This window comes from Aphelocoma coerulescens, chromosome 2 (assembly GCF_041296385.1).
Source record: "Aphelocoma coerulescens isolate FSJ_1873_10779 chromosome 2, UR_Acoe_1.0, whole genome shotgun sequence".
Classification (NCBI taxonomy): Eukaryota; Metazoa; Chordata; class Aves; order Passeriformes; family Corvidae; genus Aphelocoma; species Aphelocoma coerulescens.
In genome coordinates this window covers 118,975,366-118,997,994 of record NC_091015.1, presented here as the reverse complement: position 1 = coordinate 118,997,994, position 22,629 = coordinate 118,975,366, and the positions used below count along the sequence as shown (strand labels likewise).

Genomic DNA, 22,629 nt, shown 5'->3' with positions numbered 1-22,629 from the left:
TGAACCAGAGAACTTTTTTAATTTTAAACTATAAGAGCCATGACATGCACTCCACTAAGTACTATCAAACAAAAAGCCGCCCCATATTTTATAACATTTTCTTGCTCAACATCATCATTATTAATACTACCACAAGAAATTCCTGTCATCTAATCCCACATACATTAATGTCCCTAGAGAAAGTATCAACCTATCATCCAAAGTCACTCCCTTATTTAAAACAATGGACAGTCACAACCGTGGAGAAAAAAATCATTACAAAAAGGTGAAGAAGGGAAGTGATTTAGAGAAGACTACAAAGTGAATCCGTAGCAAACCCAGGATTTTAGTCCAAACTGACAGCAGCCTAACTCCATTAAGTTTACCCTTTTGTTCCTACTACTTTACAGGTTTTTACTCTTCCTATCTCCAGGGAAAAAGGGCCTCAAAAGCAACTCCCTCTAGCAAAAATCAACCCTGGGTAGCTCCACACAACAGTTCCATGAGGATGATGCACAGTTCATCAGAAACCGCAGGAAGAGAAATACCATTTTGCTAAGCCTGACAACAGCAATGTCTGTGACACAATATACACGGTTCTATCTGAAAGAGAAGTTAAAATTCTAATACAAAAATATAAACAGAAATGAAAATCAGAAGGAATAAAGCAAGAAACTGGAAAAAAACCCATGACAGTTTTAAAACTGAGTATTAAGTCTAGGCTTCCGGATACAGTTAAGAGGACACCATCTGCTTACAAATACATCAGGCAGGGCTAGAACAATGAGCATTCGAGGCTCATATGCAACATTTATGCATACACTTCAGTTCTAAGCAGAAGCAGTCCCACTGGTTTCTACAGGACATCAAACACAGGTAAAAGTTTTAAGCATAAACATTTCCAAGACAAGGACTAACCACTTGAAAGACTCCTCTTTCTTGTTTTAAAGCCCATTTCAAAAGGATTTTCAAAAAAACCAACATCATCATGCCAGCAGAGAGGAAGGTAGCCAGACACTGAAAAATTAAATCCATCCCCTCCATGCAATAATTGGGGTTCTTTTCTTAGCAAGTTTTTTTGTAATTAATTAGAATGAATTCCATGATTCTGTCTCCTCAAAAGTCTTTTAGCTTCATCCTACTGCTATCATTTTCCTTGCTGTAACACTACACAGCTGGCACAAAGATGGTCTCTCCATCATGTTCTAAATGAAAGACACATTACAAAAGCAGTACAGCCCAAGTGCCTCAAATCAGTCCAAACACCTCATTACTGAGGCAAGCCTGACCAGCCCAAAAGTCATCTCACAACATTTCTGATGAAACTTAACACTATATTTTTCTGTGCGAGTTTTCAATGTAAAAACAGGTGCTAAAACGAACATTTCCCTGCAGTGTTTGCAACACTAACACTGCCGCATAATGTCAGTGCAGATCAAATTCCATTGTCCAAAATGACTGGATTTAAAGCATAAATATCAAGCAGCCAAGTAATTAAAAGAATGAACTAATGCACTTTTTTTAGTACCTTTACTATTTTACAGCAGCTCTGGCAATACAAATAAAAGGCAACATGCAGATTACAGGCACAAAAGCACAGTATTTCAACTATTTAGTGTAATCTTTAGAAAAAAGGTACGATACATCTCTTCTGCAATCCTCCCTATACTTGATTCAAGGATGACTATCACTATTTCACAAAACTGCTCTGAAATATAAATTCAAGAAGGGGGGTTGGGGCGTGAAAACAAACCCAAAACCTTGACGTATCACCTTCTCGGTTCCCTCTCTCCACCTCCTCCCCGGCACAACGGGAGCCTGCTGCCTGTGGCAGATCACTTTTGCTTTGTCCACCCCAATTTAGCCGTCCCGGGACAGCTTCTCCTGTTCCCGCGGCCCCGCTCCGTAGATTTGTCCCAAGTTCGCGTGTGTACACACACACACACACACACACAGACACACACAGACGCGCACAGACACCCACACGCGGGGAGGGGGGAAGGTGCCTGACTCCCCCCCGCCCAAATCCAAGGGAAAGGCACACCCCTAAAAGACGAAGAAGGGCGCAATCCGCTCCACAGGACGGGACCCCCAGCACCCCGGGGTGCTGCCCCCCGGACCCACCGCCGCGGGGGTGGAAGTCCCTCCATTCCCTCCCCGGTGCTCACCGGTGGGCGCGCTGTCGAGGATGCGGAGGTCGTAGGCCCCGGAGCAGCGGTAGTTGGCGGCGGTGCCGTTGTCCCACACCACGACCACCTCCTCGGGGCTCTCGAAGCTGCGAACGGTACCCACATGGCCCTCGCCGCCATCCTGCTTTCCCCACTTCCAGTCCGGGCCGCGGACCACCCGGGCCCCGACTCCTTCCACCATCACCCGGTTGTTCCGCGAGCTGCTCATCCCGGCGGCGGCGCCCTGAGGCGGATGGAGGGGGCGCGCAGCCCGCAGGCGGCGGAGAGGGACCTCGATGGGGGCGGCTGCCTCGGGCGCCGGGCGGGAATCTCCGTCCGGCTCTTCTTCTCCTCCTTACCTCGCTCGCTCGCTCGCTCCCTTCCTTCTTCGCTCGCTCGCTACGCGCCCATTCCGCGGCCCCAGCGGCGCTCCCCACCCGCTCCCACCGCCGGCCCCGCTCCCGCCGCTACATCCGGGACCTGCGGCCGCGACGGCGGCGGCTCCAGGGAGACCGGCGGGGCCGCCCCCGCCCCGCCACGCTGCGCATGCGCGGCCGCCGGGCGGGCGCGTCGCTCGAGCGCCCCCTGCGGAGCCGCGGCGGGCACTGCCCCGCTCGCCCTGGCCCGGCCCGGCCCCGGGGCTGTGCCCGAGGGAAGGGCAGGAAGCGGCGGAGCGGGCGGGCGTTGTTTATCCCTGCCGGCAGGGCTGCCTGGGGCTTCTCCAGGTCTCCAGCCTGGCCATTCCTTCTGGAATCGCGGCGTCCTGCCGCCGAGAGCTCTGGCACCGCCCCGCCCGGCCCTGAGGTGATGATGCGGTGGCAGCGGCGGGAGCCGCTCCTGCGGCCGGGCTTCCCGAACCGCCCTCCTCCTTCTCCATCCACAAGTTGGTCCTATCGCCTGTGCTTCAGTGGCAGAGGGATTATCAATTCAATTGTATCAACTAAGTCATGAGCGATCTACCTTAGGTAAACCACAGAATTATTGAATGGTTCGGGTTGGAAGGGTCCTTGATGATCATCCTGTTCCAACCCCCCTGCCATGGGCAGGGACATCTTCATTGACACTGACCAGGTTGCTCAAATCCCCATCCAACCTGGCCTTGAACACTTCCAAGGATGGGGCATTTTATGATTCTACAATTCTATGATTCTAAATCCATGTAGTAGTTTCCTCATTTTTGAATTACTTTTGTATCCTCAAGTCCCATTTTCTTTTCAAATTGTGGATATGAGTCTTGCATGCTACTGAGGTGAGTCTGGTGGGGTCATACTTTTGTAGCCCAGGAGCATTTTAAGCTGGTGTTCTAGTCTGCCAAAGGGAGGAATCAGTACCTCCACCTGCCCTTCCCACCTTGGGGCACCCTTTGCAGGGGATGTACCTGCTCAAACTTCGATCCAGTACCTGCAATGCAATTCTTCATAAACTACCCTCTTCTCGTGTGTGTCTCATGACACTCAAAGATTTCCTTTAACTCTACACATCCTTGCTAATCTTTTATAGAATATGATTCTTCATTTCAAAAATGGTCCTCCATTGCTTTTGTCTCTCCTTTTTTTTAACGTTACCTTTTAAAAAGCATGTATCTTAAAGGACAGACAAGTCTGAACCAAACAATAGAAAACCATTTCTTAGTCAACAGGGCTGATAAAAGGCAGCCCAGCTACCTTATGTCCTGGGTATTTTTACTGTTTCTGTGCTTTCTTCCACCTTTGTGGTTATTAATACAGCTGGAAGAGTCTGTGAGGTCATCTCCTGACTTCTTTTATGTAGTTTTTTACAAAACATAATATGAGCATGTAACCACCAGGCCACCACATTCCTCACATAATTTACTCTTTCTTAACCCCTGCTAAGGCTAAAGAATATTGCCTCAAACATGAAATTTTGTCCTGACAACAGGCAATCCCAAGCAGTGTTCAATTTCTGCTCCTGCAGTGGAAACCTCAAAACCCTAACAGATACCACGCAATTGCCAGGCAGTGTGGGGTTTATGGCAGATGCTTCTCCATATACAAAAGCTACCCACAGCTTGTACTAGCTTATTACATTGGTACATGGAAGAATTTCCAGAAATTCTGGAGGTTTCTTGGTATATCAAAGGATCTAGCTGAGCTCTTACAGGCATAATTTCCCCATCTGCCTCTTTCTACTTTTTCATGCTTTGATAGTTATGGACAAGTAAAAGGTTCACCCATGCCTAAGGATAACTCAGAGCATGTTTTTCTATTACTCTCTGGTACAGTTAGATTAAAAAGGCTTTTTGTAACCAGGAAATGTATGCCAGAAATAACCAATAAAGTCTGAGATCAGAATTAGTTCTGGAGAGAATCCGAAAAGTTCATCCCTTACATTAATTTTTGCACAAAGGATATATTCTAAATTACAGACCTTAAGAGAGTCTGCTGCTGCTGCAGTTCAGCAGCAATGCATGTGGGAAGAAATTATCATGGAGCTTCTTCTCTCCCAATAATCCTTATGACAACTCATGCTCTATCACAATAACCCCTGCCTCTCCTCCTACTCACCTGCTTCTTCTATCAGATGATTTACTTGCAAAAACCAGAATCTCTAAAGATTCCTGGATTATTTCTGAGGTGTCTTAGACACACAGGAACATAGGTAATAACTGGAACACAGCATCTAATGGACTGAATATGAATGCTCCCCCAATAGCTGACAGGGAGTTCTTTACCAGCTCAAAATACAGAGACTTGCACAACTCTATTTGTGTGGTAGAAAATAAAGGCTGGATAGACTGATCTGATACATTCACTTGCCAGTGACTACATGACTGATTTCTGCTCTCTAATCTCCTGTCATTTTTGCTCCTATATGGCCAGATAGTTGTGGAAGGTGCAAAGTTGTCATTGGCTACATGATTCAGTTTTGCAGAATCCCAAATATTTTATTGTATAATCTCTTTGAATCATACATTGTATTCTATATTCTATGCACCTGTTTAACCAACCACTAAGGAAAAAAGGTACTTATCTCTTGAATATTTTATTTGAATTAGACTTCAAAATAAGAAGTAAACACTGTTCTCAGATGGAGATTTAAAAAGTGACACGAGGGCATAGAAAAGGATATAGCTTTGGGGCAAGATTTGTCAACTTATGTTGGACAGTTAATGGTCCTATCTGATATTTTTCTGGTATCAACCACAAGAATATATACCAGCATTAGGGCTAGAATAATAAGCAAGAGAATCTGAGTAAGCACCTGAAGACTATTGGAGACTCACAGAAGGATGTAGATAGAAGAATCAAAATGTGAGAGCAAAAGGAAAAAGAGAGCTTTGAGTTTTGAAAAGAAGCTGAAGTAAAATTAGAGAGAAATAAAACAAGCAAATGTATAAACAAGATAGAGATTCCATAGGAAGTTGGATCCAATTAATATGTTGTGACAAGTAAAGTGACAGATACAGCATTTTCAGATATGTATCAGCATTTGCTTTAGACTGGGAAATTAGCTACAGTAACACCTTAAGGAAAGAACTCATATTAATTTTTCAGCTGAAAAAAACAACCCTTGTTGGCTTTAGGCCTTTTGTGAGGCAGAAGGGGTTAGCTCCCTGGCTGGCTGGCTGTACACAGAATAAATGCATGTGGATTTTCAGTTGTCTCTAAAAAGTCTCTGGTCCCTCAACAGGACTGTTCTCATCTCTCATATCTCCTAAATGTGCATTTGCCCCTAATTGTGGGGAGGGGAGGGGAGGGGAGGGGAGGGGAGGGGAGGGGAGGGGAGGGGAGGGGAGGGGAGGGGAGGGGAGGGGAGGGGAGGGGAGGGGAGGGGAGGGGAGGGGAGGACTGCTGGTGACCAGTAACCAGCCAGATGTGACTCCATTCACCACAACCCTGTGAGCACTGTCTTTCAGCCAGTTCTTCAGAGAGGAGAGGAGAGGAGAGGAGAGGAGAGGAGAGGAGAGGAGAGGAGAGGAGAGGAGAGGAGAGGAGAGGAGAGGAGAGGAGAGGAGAGGAGAGGAGAGGAGAGGAGAGGAGAGGAGAGGAGAGGAGAGGAGAGGAGAGGAGAGGAGAGGAGAGGAGAGGAGAGGAGAGGAGAGGAGAGGAGAGGAGAGGAGAGGAGAGGAGAGGAGAGGAGAGGAGAGGAGAGGAGAGGAGAGGAGAGGAGAGGAGAGGAGAGGAGAGGAGAGGAGAGGAGAGGAGAGGAGAGGAGAGGAGAGGAGAGGAGAGGAGAGGAGAGGAGAGGAGAGGAGAGGAGAGGAGAGGAGAGGAGAGGAGAGGAGAGGAGAGGAGAGGAGAGGAGAGGAGAGGAGAGGAGAGGAGAGGAGAGGAGAGGAGAGGAGAGGAGAGGAGAGGAGAGGAGAGGAGAGGAGAGGAGAGGAGAGGACTGCTGGTGACCAGTAACCAGCCAGATGTGACTCCATTCACCACAACCCTGTGAGCACTATCTTTCAGCCAGTTCTTCACCCAGTGCATTGTGAACCGGCTCATCCCATGTTTGGATAACTTGTCCGAAAGGATGATGTGAGGGACAATACAAAAGCCTAACTAAAATCCAGAAAAACTGCATTCACTGTCTTCCCTTCAGCCACTAGATGTGTGACCTTATCATAAAAAGATACCAAATTTGTTAAACAGGACTTTCCCTTGTGAATCCACGTGCTCACACTCCAGGTAATTTTATCTGTTAGTCCTCAGGTTGTGGAGGGAAATGCCACCTAAAAGCTCACTACTAGAGTTAGTAGACTATTTATTTCATTGCTGTTCAGGTCTACAATCTAAAAATTATAATCCCCTTCAAACCTAGGACCAGTAGAGGAATGAGACTGTGGGGTTTTTTCCACTATTCATACTGGCAGAGCAGTAATGCCTTAAACTGCTGCATCAGGAGCAACCGAAGCTCATCTGCCAAAGTCTTATTTACCTGAACAGTATTGCTGGCCCTGTGAGGCAGTGAAGGCTGCCTGAGCCTTTGAACACCTCAGGTAGTCATGACAGAGCAGCAAACTCACTTGTAATTGCAAAGACTCATTCATATGCCTTCACTGCAGGAGTTTGGATGCACAAAAAGAACTACTGAGCAAGTTCTCTTCTGGCTACCTAAAATTACTTATATTGCTGGGTCAATCCCCCAGCTGGTGATTATGGTCTTCCTCACCACTCCCTGCCATATTGGAGCAATCCCGTGACGGGCCAAGAGAGAAGAGCTCTAGTCTGTGCAGAATTCAGTGCTGTGTATAACCTGGAAAGGCCTTGGTTTTGTTGGAAAGCATATTGACTTCTTGTAAGAGCAGCTGCCGCCCTTCTGGAGGCTAGGGCAACCCTCAAGACAGCTCTCAGAGTCACAGGAAATAGGACTTTGAGAACATCCAGCCCATGCTCCTGCCCATCTAAGCCATCCAGAAAGCTGCTTGTCTAAACTCTGCCTGGTTGCCTTTCAGATCTACAAAATGTCATGCTCCAGCAGGAAATTCTAACATAAGTATTTGCATGGATTGAAGAGAGGCATTGATAGAAGTTTTTCTGGACTGTCTTGTTTGATTAAAGCTGAACTTGCAGTATAGTATCTGGAACACATAATGTAGAAAGGGGACTGTGCCTTTTGCAGGAAAGAATTCCGTATGAAAGACTTGCTTTTATATGTTTCAGAAGAAAAAAAATCTCAGCTTCTTGGAAAGATAATTTTTAACTTGCAGAGTTATGAGGTTTTGCTTACTATCTTGCACAAATCCTGAGTTCTTAGAATTTGTCATATGAAGTGTATATATATAAATAGCTTCCTAGGAGTTGAAAAAGAACATCTAGTTTGGATATAAAGAGCAGATGGTATTTTTCTTTTTAAATTACAGAGGTAGCGCTTATTAATTTATACTGATCTGAGTCCAAAAATTCTGCTTCCTAAGTTCAAGACTTTATTTTAGAACAAGCATGGTTTTTTAGTCCTCCTCTTGAAAACTGAAAGCATTCTAATTTTCTGATTTCCCCAAAAATGGTTTTATACCACAGTTCTTTCCTGTGGACAAAAGTACTAGAAAAATAAATTAGGAAAAAGGAAGCAACTGCCTTGCTTTTATCAAAATAGGCCTACTCTTCTCTGTGGAACTAACTCAAGTAACTGAGGAAGAAAGACAGAAATACTGGCAAATGAGATGAAAACTACTGTCTTACTGAAAAAAATCACCCCAAATGCTGGTTGGTTTTTTTGGTTTTTTTTTTTGGTTTTGTTGTTTGTTTTTTTTTTTATGGAAAGTATGTAATCCCTCTCCACAGAAACTTCTGGTCTGATGAACATGCCATTTCTTTAGGTGAAAATGTACATAACGTATATTTTCTGGAACCTGAAGTGCCAGTTAGGAACTTCAGGGCCTATCCAGTTTATCCTTATTTTAGTGTTAAAAACAACCCTCATTCCGCAGCCTCTGCTGCCATCGTGCGGCCATGAACCATATCTCACTAACGCTAAAACTCACTCGTCTTCTGAACTTGTTGCACTCTACATCCTCTGCTTTATTTACCAGATTCATTACCCCGGCACAATCCAATTTTCTTCTTCAATTTTCAGAAATGTCATTAATAATTGGCATTTCTTTTTTTCCTAGTTTCTGCAGATTAAAATATTTTTAATGCCAGATGGTGAGCAAGTTGTCATGAAACAGAGCAAATTGCTTTGGTGGGCTTGGTTTTCACTATGCTAGTGGCATTCTCTATGAAACTGTTAATTAGAACAGATGTGTAACTCACAGTGTCCATGGCACTGGTTTTTTTCCTAAGGAGTTTTATCTTCTTTTCTAGAAAAGAAAAACAGCTGAGCAGAGAACAGAATATAAATACATCATTTCATTTTCCTGCTGTGAAACAAAAGCAATACTATGGAGATCTGCTAAAAAAGAATGGATGTGGCTAAAAGCTTCAACATGTTGAAAAAAGTGTTTTAGGATAACAACTACCCTTCCATAATGAGTATCCTACAATCTTCTTTCTTGGTTAAGGTTTTAAGTTTTACTGTGCTGAAATCTTTTGAGTGGAGAAAAAACAAGAAACCTGTGAAGTTAATCTTGAAGTTTTAAATATTTAAAGATAAAATAAAATAACTAAAAATTATGTAGCCATCTAGGGCATACACACTACAGTACCACATACTCATGTTTGCACATCTATACAAATTCTCCCACTTTAATGCATCTTAGAGGATTCAAAAATGTATACTTACCTGATATTTCCAAGGGTTTAGCCACATACTGTTGTTTAATTCATGGCTGATTTTTAAATTAGTTGATGCATTGCAAGGAGGGATTAATTTCTTCCTACTATTCAATTTCCTCATTGCAAAGATTGTAAAGAAAGTACTTACTTGAAATTCTAAGATGTAATCAGAACCAGCTAGGTCATATTTTTAGACTGATAGGAAAATAAACTGTCTCCATGAGTCATCAAGATATTTTAAGAATGTTCCTACCTTATGTGCATGATAATTGTTGTTGCAATCAATGGGGCTAATCGTGTGCTTACAGTATCCTGTGTCAAGTACAGGTTTGTCTTGTATTACAAAGGCACCCAATATGCACTAAGTAATGCCTGAAAGATGACTTCAGGCAAAATATCTCTGTTTAATTTTAACAATCCTCCAAAATAGTAACAAACATTGAGCAACTCAAGCAGAATCCAAATTTTCTACGTTTTGTCATAAGAAAATAGTTCCAGTCACAACATTATGTAATCCTAAATTCTAGGAAGTCATATTTGCAGTACACACTGATAGACATGTTGAAATCTGTATTTATCAAAAACATGGCTAGAAATTTTTTTAAAATTAAGAAATCTTTTGCTAAACAAGGCAAAATGCTTTGCATAAAGTAAATATTTTAAAAATACATCTCATTAAAAATTGTATATAATTCTTATAAACAATTTTCACTCTTAACACGCTAAAGAAAATCTAAGAAATTGCCTAAAGGAAGAAGATTTCAGCTGGAACCATACTGCTGATGTAGATAGAAAAAGAGTTTACCAAATGTGTATGGAAGTTATTTCATTGGGGAGGGAGGTTTTACGTGATTGTAAGGCATAAGATGTTTTGGTCTTTTGTGTGAAATACAACTATTTATTCTTTTATCCTCTTTAAAGTGATTATGAAGGAATGAAAACAGGTAAATAAAATTGAGAATGCTTTACTACAATAAATCTTCCTTGAAGACAGGAGAAAATTTAAAATAGATTCAACATCCAGCTCTACTGTACTCTTACAAAAATTCTCTAAGTTCTGTAGCAGCTTCTGGTAATATTTTTGATGAAAAATTGGTAAGACAAATGCCCTCAATATAGCTGCTCACTTATTTTATACTGTACTGTCTCATATCCACAGTTTTCAGCATGCCCTGGATCTCTGGTTTCTGAACAAAACAATTTTACATTAATTCACATTCCTGAGAATTACACTCAGCTATACATCACAAAATTTTACCCTTCATTTTAACTCTTCTGCAAATATTTTAAATGACATAAAACAAAGTTTCATCACTATTACTTAAATATTAAATTTTATTATTTTTACAATGATGAGTCAAATTGGTCTGATCCTCTATTAACCATGATTTTGTATTTAGCAGTTTGCCAGCTGTAGTCAAAGGTAGATTTCATGCAGATTAGATCCTGCAAGAGTCATCCCAAGGGAGACAAATACTGAGCAGTCTTCCTGTTGCAGCAGCTGTTGAAGGTATCTTCAATCACCTAAACAGAGAGTAAAACAATACCTGCTACATCTGCTGAATTGAAATACATTTAATTGAAGGAAACATAGTTAAGGAAAGAGGTTAAATCAAATTATCACAGAACCATAGAATGGTCTGGGTTGGAAGGGACCATAAATATCATCAAATTTGAACCCCCCTGCCATGGGCAGGGACACCTTCCACTAGACCAGGCAGCTCAAAGCCTCACCCAACCTGGCCTTGAACACCTCCAGGTATGGGACATCCACAGCTACTCTGAAATCTCTCAATCTACCCTCATCCAGTTTAAAGCCATTCCCCCTTGTCCTACCACTACAAGCCCTTGTAAAAAGTCCCTCTCCAGCTCTCTTATAGCTCTCCTTCAAGTGCTCAAAGGCTGCTTTAAGGTGTCCCCAGGGCTTTCTCTTCTGCAGGATGAACAACTCCTGCTCTCTCAGTCTGTCTTCAAAGGAGAGGTGCTCCACCCCTCTGATCATTTTTGTGGCCCTCCAACAGGTCCACATCTTTCCTGTGCCGAGGACTCCAGAGCTGGATGCAGCACTTCTGGTGGGTTCTCACAAGGACGAAGTAGAGGGGGAGAATCACCTCCCTTCCCTGCTGACCACACTCCTTTTGATGCTGTCCAGGATGCTGTTGGCCTCCTGGGTTGCAAGCGATTGCCAGGTCATGTTGAGTTTCTCATCGGCCAACACATGACCCAAATGATTCCTTTTTAATCCTACGTTCCTTCCAATTTTACCACCATACTTCTTGAGGGAGTGAAGAGAATCATGGTAGAAAAATATATGGATGCATGGGAATATGGAGATAATAGAGTAGCAAAGCTCAAGAAAGGGACAACAGAGGCAGCTATTTCTAATGCCACAATTATTGATTTTTTCATGAGCACCAAGAGTACAAACATAAACACAGCCTGGCTTTTCCCATCTGAAATTTGAAGGGCCTCCAACACAGATCATTTTCACTGACTTCATTCATACTTTAAGAAAAGACAAATAAATAATATGCATGAGGAAGTTTTGAGAAATGCTGAATTGAATTTTTCAAATGCACTTTTTTCTCCCATTCCCTTGCTGATAATAAATATCACCAACATTGGATGCCTTTTCCTCTGTGTTAATGGAAAACTTTTCAGATGTTTTATGTATGGATTTCGAGCTTTTTAAGTATCCCAAGATAGTTTATGCTGACACAAAGATTTTTTCCCATTGTTAGGTGAATACTAAAGTTAAATAAACAAACAGAACCTCAAATTTAAAGCTCTGAGGTTAAAAGTCACTTTGCTCCTCCTCAGAGGTGCTGCCCATTGAAATCCATTCCAAGAGTGGGGCTACAGAGAACTTGGGACCAACTTGCAACTGTCCATTGGAATGTCAGCAAGAACATAATGATTCTGTCCCAAACTCCAAATGATCCCTTAACAAAAGATAACATAAACATAGTGCAGCATAGTTTCTAGTGATAAAAGCAAATCAAACTGTGACTCTTCAATTGCTTCTGTCAATTGGTAAATATTGCGTAAGCAAAATAAATTGGGAGACAGTATGAAAGAACAGTCCTGTGCCCTTTCATTTCTGCTTTATCTATAATCCATTAGTGGTGGTTTAAAGCAATAATATTATGAAGCACCTGGAGAGAAGAGAGCATAGTGCAAACAGGAACTCTGTCTGGGAATGCAGGACTCTCTTTCTCTGAAAAAAATGCAGTAAGTGTTCAAAACACCATAGTGACCTCCTTGTTTTTTCACACGTGCACGATTTCCAATGACTCAGTCACTTGGAAGTGGTAGTAATATGAGCAGAATACAGCCTTTTCTTTATCAGCTCTGCAAAATGTGCTGCAGGCCAAAGGACAACCTTTTAAAGACTTTAAAAAACCCAACACCGGAACTGGAGGATCTGATGGGGATTGCTTGAAGCAGAAGGAAGTTATTAACATTATTGCTGTTGTCAGTGTAGAAACATGTTTAAACAGTAAAAAACCCAAACCTCTCAGCCCTTCTCAGTACATGTAATTTATTTTAGTTTAGCCTGACTCTGTTAATATTCCCATAAGTAACCAACACAGGGTAGGTGGAAGTCCAAGACCAGATAAACCTCATCAACCTTTTTGTCTGGATCTTTTTTCATGCATTCAGTCTCTCTTGATTGTTGATCAAGTCATTAAACTACTGGTTTTGTATGACTCAAAGGCTTTCTCTAACCATAACAGCCACGCCTTCCACTTTTCAGTTAAATGTGCGGATATGCATTTAGAAGTCTTCTAGACACTAGGACACAAGCTATGTCCTTTTCTTTCTCAGACAATTGGGATTTTTATTTTCTCTAGATTTTGGGTGACTCAAGCATTCTTCATCTTAAAGGGGGTAGGATTCAGATAAAGAGCAGTCTGCTGCAAGCAACAACCAGTTCCTCCTTCAGATGTAGCAGGCTCCTCTGCATCCTAAAATCTAGTTGTCAGTTCAGCCAAATTACTGTCTCTGAAGATTCTTGAGTTCCCAGTGTAGATGAAGCCTACATGTTCTCAAACTAAGCTATCTACTCCAGCTCTCACACTGGAGTGTCCCTTCATGATAAATCCTTTTATCTGGGATGTACAGCACACATACATACTCCCAGCAAGTCAGAACTAAAACCTGGATGTGGTTGTTCTCCATCAGAAGTGGAAGTGCAGTGTTGATGACAGCAGGTTTCCACCTATTCAGTTTCCTGTTTCTGTAACAGCTCTGGGGAAAACAAACAAACCCCAGACCATCCCTGCCTTTGCTTACCAATTCCCACACTCTTTTCAACTTTGGACAGGTGACTATATAGGAAGAATAGGTATTTTAAAATCTCTTCAGATATCTGCAATACACTCTTATTAGTCTTTTCATGGTGAACAAGAAAAATTTGGACGGAGATGCTTCATTCTCTCCGGTAAGCTCTGTCCTAGATAGGAGGAGCAAGTGAAAAAGGCCACATCTCCTTATGTGCTGTTATATTTTTTCTTCTTTTTCCTTCTAGATTTTAAAATTTGGATATAGCAAGAAAACACAGATAATGTAAGAACTGAAGAGTCTCCACTGAGCAATGTCTGTCTTCTCTCAGCAGTTCATGGAGCTGGGCCATAAAATAAGGAGAGGGGAAGTACTTCTGTGTACTGTGGGGAATGCATGCATCTCAAATAGCAGATGCTCAGCTCCAGGATCGTCGTGTTATCAGCTGTGCTCCTACGATTTTGCCAAGGAAAAGACGCAGATACTGTGTGTCTTTTTATGAAGCTGAAGGGGGGAGCATCTGAGTTAGCAAACATGAGGGCCTCCAAGCAAGAATACATAAAGCTCAAAAGGGAGCTGACCAAAATTCTCTTGGGAATTAGAGATACCTGTACTCCTCGCTAGTCTTCACTAATGCCTTGTAACAGCAGGGATAAGTGGAAAAGCAGTAACACACTTCTGTCTCACGTAAAAGATTTAGAGAGAGATTGCTGATTAACCACTGCTTCATTTAGAAGCCCATGTTCCCTCTTCCCTGCCCGGCAGTGACTGAGTTTCCACATGCCTGCATCAGCTGCTTGTTACGATTTTGGACGGGTCCCTTTCCTATCTGACCCCACACGCCCTCCCTGCCTTCCCGGCAAAGCGAAGGAGCCCCGAGATGTCACCTGCCGTGGAGCGGCCGATGCCGGCGGCACTACCGCGGAAGAGCCGGCACTGGCGGCGGCGGCTGAGGCACCCCGGGCCGCCTGCTTCCCCTGCGGAGCCAGGCTGCGACCCAGCCCGATCCCGGCCCCTCCGAGCCGGCCGCTCCGAGCCGGCCCCAGGCCCCGGCGGCCGCGGCGGGGGCGGTCCCGGGGCGGCGCTGTACCGCGGAGCGGGCCGCGGGCAGCGGCAGCGGGAGGCGGGCGCCAGCTCCTCCTTCTGCTCTTCCTCCCCTTCCTCCTTCGGCCCCGGGGTGGGCTTGCCCGCGGCAGCCGGGGTGTGGGGCCGTGCCGTGCCGTGCCGTTCCCCGTGTGCGATGGACTGGCAGGTGCTGACCAGGGAGCTCTCCCTCTATCTGGAGAGCCAGGTCCGCGTGGGGTTCCTCGGCTCCGGCGTGGGCTTGTCCCTGGTGCTGGGTTTCGGCGTCGCCTACGCCTGCTACTACCTCAACAGCATCGCCAAGGTGAGCGGGAGGGCGGCGGGGCGGGCGGGCTCCGCAGGTGTCCCGCCGATGGGGACAGTCCCGAAGGTCACCGCGACCCACCGCCCGTAGGCGAGGGGATAGCACCTGGAATGGCTGGGAGGGCAGGGCTCTGCAGCCGCCTTGTCCTCTCTCATCCCTTGTCCGTCCCCCTGGAGGTGCGGCTCCGGGGTCCCGGCCGGCCGACAGCCCGCTCGAACCCCACACGGGCCCGGCAGCGCAGCCTTCCCCCGCCCGCCGGGGCTGCGTCTTCCGCGGGGGCCTCGGTGACCCCCGGGGGCCACCGGCCTGCGGTGAGGGAGGGTTCCTCTGGTCGTCCCCGGTCTGGGAGGGGAAGGGGCTCTGGCCTCGGCAGTCCCCAAAATGTAGTTGTACCAGTTGGAGAGCTTGGCTGGGTGCCATGGTTTGGAAACAGAGGTTAGGAGACCGTCCTCCACAATACCAACCCGACCTACTTGGTTTACTAGCAGGGCAGGTGATAAAGTAGTTTTGCTGTCCTTGTGTCCCTGCAGGTACCATCCTAAGTACCTCTGAAGGCACAATGACAGTGTTTTGGGGGCTGGAGCACTCTTGGGTACTCCTCGTCAGCAGTGGTTTTGGAGATAAATTAGGCAGTCGCAAATTAATTACTTGGATACGGTGAGCCTGATGCGATCTGAAGTGGCCCGTGGTGAGAGCGCCTCGTTGAATGCGTAATCAACTGAAATACGCATATCAAAAGGTTTTTGACTGTTGAGGACCTGAGTGTTGCCACAGTCCTTCAGAGAACCGCTGGGAACATAGACTTCCTCTTCATGGAGAAGAGGGTACTTGATTTTGATTTTGGTCAGAGGAGAAAAACGAAGGGAGGATGTGCCATTACAGCTGTTTATGTGGAATGGTTTCCCTCAAAGCATCTGTTATTGTCCTATTAATGCTTGCATGTTGGGGAGTCACTGTGACAGAGAGGTATAAGAAATATAGTTGCTAAAACATGCAGTGTTTGGTATACAGGGAGTTTTCCATGTTAATTGGTGTACAAATGGAAACTGTAAGCAAATTGTCTACATGCAGAGTATTATCAGAGATGAGGAACCGATGCACTTGTGTAGTGTAGAATGAGATGGGAGGAGAAGTGTCCTACCACGTTAAAAAAGGTACTATGGGTGCACGGCCAAAGTGCATGCACGGATTAAGTGTCATTTCTGTGTAGTCCAAGAAAATGGACTTGGAAAAATCTTTCTTGCCTACTTCATTTGTCAGTGAAGATACAATGCTGGTAAAAGTAGAGCTAGATCAGTATGTTATTAGAAGTAGGTAAGGAATCCATTATGCTTAATGGGTTTCACTTTTCACTTGGGTGTTTTGGCATTTTGTTGGGTTTTCATTTACTTATCTCTGTACCATGAAAGGTAAAAGCATTGCAAATGATTATATGAAATAAAGTAGTTCACTGAGAGAGGATTTAAATAAGCTTTCATTTCTTTCTTTATTTGTTTTTTAGTTTGTTTTATAAGAATGCCCATGTCTGATTGTAGTCTCTTTTCCTAGAAACCCCAGCTGGTGGCAAGCAATGACCGTTTCTGCCGCTTTCTCGAGGAATATTGCCCTGTTGTGACAGAAACTTACTATCCCACGATTTGGTGTTGGGAAGGTCGGGTACAGACACTCCTGCGTCCCTTTATCACATCTAGACCCCAAGTACAGTACAGGAAGTAAGTGCCTTTATTCTGGAAAGTGATTGATTTGATACCCAGCTGTTCCCTTACTGTGTCACACCCACTGTCATTGCTCAACTTTGTGCCTGGTTTATTTTTTTTGCTTTATGCCCACCTTTACGACTTTGTCCACAGACTTGGAACCGTCTTCGTCATGGATTCAATATGAAGTAGGTTTGAAAGGTCAGTGTTCCCAAATGGCCCTATTTTAGCTCAGAGAGTTTTGTAGCACTGAAATATGGGTGACAATATAGGAAGTGATGTAGTTATATATGTTCACAGGATTACACAGTGGGTGAGGTCATAAAAGATCTCTGGAGGTCACCTAGTCCAACTCCCTGCTCAAGCAGGGTCACCCAGAGCCAGTTGCCCCAGATCATGTCCAAATGGCTTTTGGATTTCCATAAGGATGGTGACTGCACAATACACCTGGACAAATTGTGCCAGTGCTCGGTCACTCTCACATTGAAAATGTGTTTTCTGACACACAGACATACATCCTGTGTTTCAGGTTGGGCCCATTGCCTCTCTTTCTGTCAATGGGCACCACTTAAAGGAGCCTGGCTCCATCCTCTTTGCAGCCTCCCTTCAGGTATGTAAACACATTGCTAAGTTCCCCCTTGGCCTTTTCTTCTTCAGGCTGAGCAGTCCCAGCTGTGCCAGCCTTTTCTCATAGGAGATAGGGTCCAGTTTGTTTGTCATCTTTGTGGCCCTTTACTGGATTCTCTCCAGTATGTCCAGGTCTTCCTTGGACTGGGGAGCCCAGAGCTGGACTCAGGACTACAGGTGTGGCCACGCCAGTGCTCCATAGAGGGGCAGGATCATTTCCCTTGATCTGCTGGCTACACTCCTCCTAAGCCTCCACAGCCTCCAGACTCTTGGCCTTCTTTCCTGCAAGGGCGCATTACTGGCTCATGTTCAACATGGTGTCCACCAGGACCCTCGGGTCCTTTTCTGCCAAGCTGTTTTCCAGATGGTCAGCCTCTACTGGTACATGGGCTTGTTCCTTCCCAGGCACAGGACTTTGCACTTCTACTCATGGAGCTTCCTGAAGTTCCTGTCAGCCCATTTCTGCAGCCTGTTGAGGTCCCTCTGGATGGCAGCACAATTACTTGGCATATCAAATGTTCTGGTGTTCAAATGCCATAGTTTTGCCAAGGTCATGCAGTCACTGTGTCTGTCCATTAAATCAACGTGTCCTACCTTAACTGTAGCATGGCCACATTCAGCCTTGTTTTGAATATACAGAACTTCTGGGATTTTCAGAGTAACTTTTACCTGCGGAGTTTGTGTTGTGTTTTTTCATGCCGAAATTCTAAGAGGGGAGAAAACCCCTTGTATTTATTGTTTGTCCTCAGCTGATCTCTTTCACACAGAAATGAGACTTAGTCTGGCAAATGAGGCATTTGGCACAAGACCTAAGGAGAAGGACTTTTATGCGCCGGAACCTGGATGCAACACAAGTTGTTTCAGCTCTGCTTGCATGGTAGAATAGATTTAGCATTTAGCAGCTTCCCTTAGTTTTAGTAACTAGGAAACATTTCAGTGGTATGGCCATGTCCACTTTTTCTAGTCCTTGTACACTTTTATTTCAAGGGTTTTGAGAGAAGAAACATAGTTCCATGGGGCAGTGCTTATTTTGCACCATTTGAGATTGTGTTGGCAGTACTCACTAGCATTGCATCTACTTCCCATTACGGAAAAAGGGCAAAGCTGAGCTAATGAGTCCGACAAGGGTGGTCACCCTTAAAATCTGGAGTAGTCACTACCAAGAATTTCAAAAGAAAAATCAAATGCAAGGTAGGCTTACATTTTGGTAGTTTCTAGACCAACTCTCTCGAACCATTCAAATACATATTTATTAGCTTTTATCGACATGTTTGTCTATCTCTTCTCCATTTGGATAACTACTTCACTGAATTGTGAAAGTAAAGTAGCACTTTAACTGTTCAAATTTCCCGGAAGTGGGAAGATGTTGTACATTTCTAAAAAAAAGAATGAAACTTTTTTGTCATTGTTTAATGCATGCTTAGCTTATTGAGATATTATAATATTTGTTGCATTGTTAAGATATATTCTGTAAGAGTGCATTCTAGCTCAGTTTGTAAAGATCTGGGGTGAAAGATGCAGTAGTGTGTGTCTGTGTTCTGCATGTTTAAAACATAACAACCCATTATACACTCTGCTTCTTTGGATGAAGAGGAAAAAAAAAATGTGATAAATGTTTATTGCATTACCCAGTGTGCTATCAAAAGATTCTCAGATGATTCAAAGGAAATCTGCAATACACAAAAATGCCTGTATAAAACACAAGGCAGTGCCAAAAATCACATTAGTTACAAGCTTCCAGTACATCAGCAGCAATTTATGAAAGGCCATGTCTTCATTTACTGTGAATGGGAATTACTTCACAAATTGACTGTTCTAACTCTTGTCAGCTGTAGGTGTGACTCTTTCTGAATGCAGGCATGCCTAGTCAGGTGGCACTTTGAGTATTAAAACATAATGAAAAATGCAGAATTCATACCTGGTAATTTGTAGACTGCAAGCACTCTTAATAGCATGTATTTTTCAATTTAATCAGTGTTGTCTTAAAATGTACCTTTCAGTGAGCTCATTAAAACAGCAGATGGAGGACAGATTTCGTTGGATTGGTTTGATAATAATGACAGCTCATATTATCCGGATGCCAGCACAAGACCCACCGTCCTGTTATTGCCTGGCCTGACAGGAACAAGCAAGGAATCCTACATTCTTCATATGATCCATCAAAGTGAAACACTGGGATACAGGTACTGTTGTATTTCATTGCTATTCATTTTGCTGCTTCTGGTAGGATCCATATCAGTATGTATATGTATCAGATGCTTTCCTAAGGCAAATGAGATCTGAATACAGTAGTTTATGTAAGAAAGTGTTATTAGTAATAATAATCATAATGGAATTATATAACAGGCAGTACATTTGGAAGGGCTGTTTTAATACCTACAGATGTGCCCCAGAGCTTGCAGGGAAAGCCAGCTAAGTCTGCATAGGGCTTTGCTGCTGCTTCTTAAGTTATTATATCAGTATTTGTGTTAACCTTTACACTTTCTAGAGAAAGGGTTTGTATTCAGCTCCAAGTCGGGTGGATGGGTTGCTGGCAGTAGGCCTTGGAGGAGGTCAGCTTCTGAATGCCAAAATTGCTTGATTCAGCAGCCTCAAATTCCTGGGTGCAGAAAGGAGAGCTAGCCTTCTTTTACTGGTGGTGTTTAAGGGGGTCTGTCACCTCTTCATTGTCACTGTGTAATTTAGTTTCATTCTTAAGGCTTCTGGTCAGTTGGGTAACATAAGTGGATTATTCAGTGAGTAGACTCCTTTATGTAACCATATTGCTGCTGCTGCACATTAAAATAAATTGTCATTGTTCCAGGATCTCTATTTGGAGTATTATGTTTTGTCTTTGCAGACTGGCTTCTGGTACTGACTCTAATAAGTTCTTCAAATATGGATATATTAGCTTTTATCTACATGTTTGGCTATCTCTTCTCTACTTGGATAACTACTTTACTAATTTATGGAAGTAAAGCAGCTCTTTAACAAAGTACTTTTTAAATCACTTTAAAACTTACCAGTAAGAAATATCAGAGGAAAGCCCTGAAATCAACAATGTGTTACGATTAATTTTTAAGGTATTCCTGAAAGTAATATCTGCATTTGATCACCTAAGAGAAGAAGGTAGAATATTAAAAAGGGGAGCTTTAGGTCAGATTTCAAGAAAATGCTATGATTTTGTTTTTAAATAGCAACATTTGAGAAAAATACCAAATAAGTATTCTTTCATGCCTTTAACCCATCTAACTATGTATTTTTAAAAATTATTTCAGTGAAATGGTAGAAGAGTAATAGAAAAGTAGTATTTATTAAGAAAGTATAGATTCTTAAATCATGGTGATACTGCTAGAAGATTCAGAGACTCCCACCAACAGAGAGGGACCAGAAACTTCTGCTGTACCAGACAAAAAAAAAACATTCCCAAGAACCTGCAAATTAGATCCAGCTGTCATTATAATTGTGACTTGGCTCATTTCTTCCAATTTAATAGAATTATGTAGCTTTGGGGGATGTCTACACACGGATCTCTGACGTTCTTTTTGCAGAGCACAGCTTTAGGCTCAGCCCTGCACTAGCAGAGCTCATGGCAGAGTGCAGGCAGGGCATGTCTGTACCATCTTCAGCTAAACCTTGGGGCTCTCACCCTGCAGTCTGACCTCAACAAATCACGGAGCTCAGACAGTCCCACTGACATCAGTGAACTCCATTTTGGCATAAAGCTTGTTCCACACTGGTCAGCCTCTAGGATCTGTAGGTCTGTAAATATTTATGTGCTGAGCTTATTCATAGAAGTGGCTCACATTTCTTCATGCATTTTCATTTTTTGGTGTATTTATCTCTTTTGGTGAATTTAACAATGTGTACAATTGAATTTACTGTCTCAATTTTTAGATGCGTGGTTTTTAACAATCGGGGAATTGCTGGCGAGGAGCTTTTGGTAAGGATGATTTCTAAGATAAACATCTCTCACTTATAAGTGGTAATTATGAAATCATTTGTGCCTATTTGTACAGTTGGATTAAATGAGAGAAACTCAGAGCATGGGTTGAAAATGCAGAGAAGAGAATTCAGCCATCTGGTAGATCAATCATGTGCCAATATTAATTTTTTTATTTTGAAACCCTAGAGGGTCAGCTGGTCAACACATGATTTTTTCTGAACATTTCAGTTTAGGAAATTATTCAATTATTAATATCTGTAACATAAAACAATCCTTACACTTTTCTGTCCAAAAATACTGCAGTATCTAAAATGTGCAAATCTCTGTTCAGTCAATGCAATTTTCTCCCATTGATTTAACATACATATCCAAATACAATCCATTGTAATTTTTTCCCAGTTTAAAATGTATTTTTGATATGGTTAAAAAGGTGTGACATTAAAATTGATCCATACTACATGTTAGTGAATTAATGAACTAGATTTATATGGGTGGCTGTATCTTAAAAGTTAAATGTGTTCTTGTATTTTTCTCAACAATTATGACACAAACTCAGCTACAGAGGACATTTTTTTGGGACAGACATGTCAGCTTAGCAATAACTGGCCATTCCTCAGATGAAAAAATCTTGAAGCTAAATGTTTTCTGCAGCTAGGGACAAGGCTTGATGAAATATTGCTGAATAAGCTTTGTTTTTTCATATGCGTTTTGTTGACAGTTCTGCAGCTGGAATGAATGTGCATAATACTCAGTATTGTTTTGCATTTTTTTAATCCCCTGGTTTCAAACTTTTAAAAGCTCAGAATATTTTCCCATAATCAGATAAAGCATTTCAATGCAAATATTGCCATGTTAAGAGTAGTTTTCTGCATACTTTTGGAGATGGATCTACAAAGCAGTTTTGTGACACACAAAGTCCTTATTGATGAATTTCTGAATCATTAAGAGAAAAGATCCCTTGTTTGGATACATTGTGTGTATTTTACTGTAATCGGATTTACATCTTTAAGCTTTATAAGTTCTTGTGGTGCAGCAAACTAGCTGAAATTATCACATTTTCTGCAAAGAGGTTTCAACATTTTAGTATAAAATCCCTAGTTAATGAGTCTGAAGCATAGTTAGGCACCACAGTAGAAATTAGTTATGTAAGCAGTTCTTTTTCTAGTCACTTTAAAGACAGATTCAAATTTACAATGCATAATAGTTATTTAAAGAATACTGTTCCCATTGATTATTGAAAGTCGTTGTGAATTATTGCTATGGAATAATCAAATATTATATTGACCACAGCCAGTGTGAGCTGACGGTGTTTTAAAAATATCTTCATACAAAGTGCAGATAGCTAAATGTGAAACTGTCCAGAATTAACTGAATTTAAAATGCAAGCTGTATCTCT

At 42.9% G+C, this 22,629-nt stretch overlaps 2 protein-coding genes and 1 long non-coding RNA gene across 9 annotated transcripts in view; 1 reads left to right on the top strand and 2 right to left on the bottom strand.

Annotated features, from left to right (window-relative positions):
• MIB1 (MIB E3 ubiquitin protein ligase 1) overlaps positions 1–2,607 on the bottom strand; it is a 72,152-nt gene extending 69,545 nt beyond the window's left edge. For 2 of the 3 annotated variants that reach the window (XM_069004599.1, XM_069004601.1), the window contains exon 1: positions 2,148–2,607. In XM_069004599.1, coding sequence (XP_068860700.1) covers positions 2,148–2,376 — 229 coding nt within the window. In that variant the 5' untranslated portion in view covers positions 2,377–2,607. The remainder of the gene's footprint in view (positions 1–2,147) is intronic. The other variant, XM_069004598.1, reaches the window with a different exon arrangement.
• An 8,021-nt stretch (positions 2,608–10,628) lies between these two features.
• Positions 10,629–14,570, bottom strand: LOC138105035 (uncharacterized). The gene is made up of 2 exons (XR_011148361.1): positions 14,485–14,570; positions 10,629–10,837 (listed from the first exon to the last, which is right to left on the bottom strand). It is a non-coding gene; the product is annotated as an uncharacterized lncRNA (long non-coding RNA).
• ABHD3 (abhydrolase domain containing 3, phospholipase) overlaps positions 14,487–22,629 on the top strand; it is a 29,154-nt gene continuing 21,011 nt past the window's right edge. For all 5 annotated transcript variants that reach the window (XM_069004593.1, XM_069004596.1, XM_069004595.1 and 2 more), the window contains exons 1-4: positions 14,487–14,984; positions 16,533–16,696; positions 19,309–19,491; positions 21,185–21,230. In XM_069004593.1, the coding sequence (XP_068860694.1) occupies positions 14,502–14,984; positions 16,533–16,696; positions 19,309–19,491; positions 21,185–21,230 (876 nt within the window). In that variant the 5' untranslated portion in view covers positions 14,487–14,501. The remainder of the gene's footprint in view (positions 14,985–16,532; positions 16,697–19,308; positions 19,492–21,184; positions 21,231–22,629) is intronic.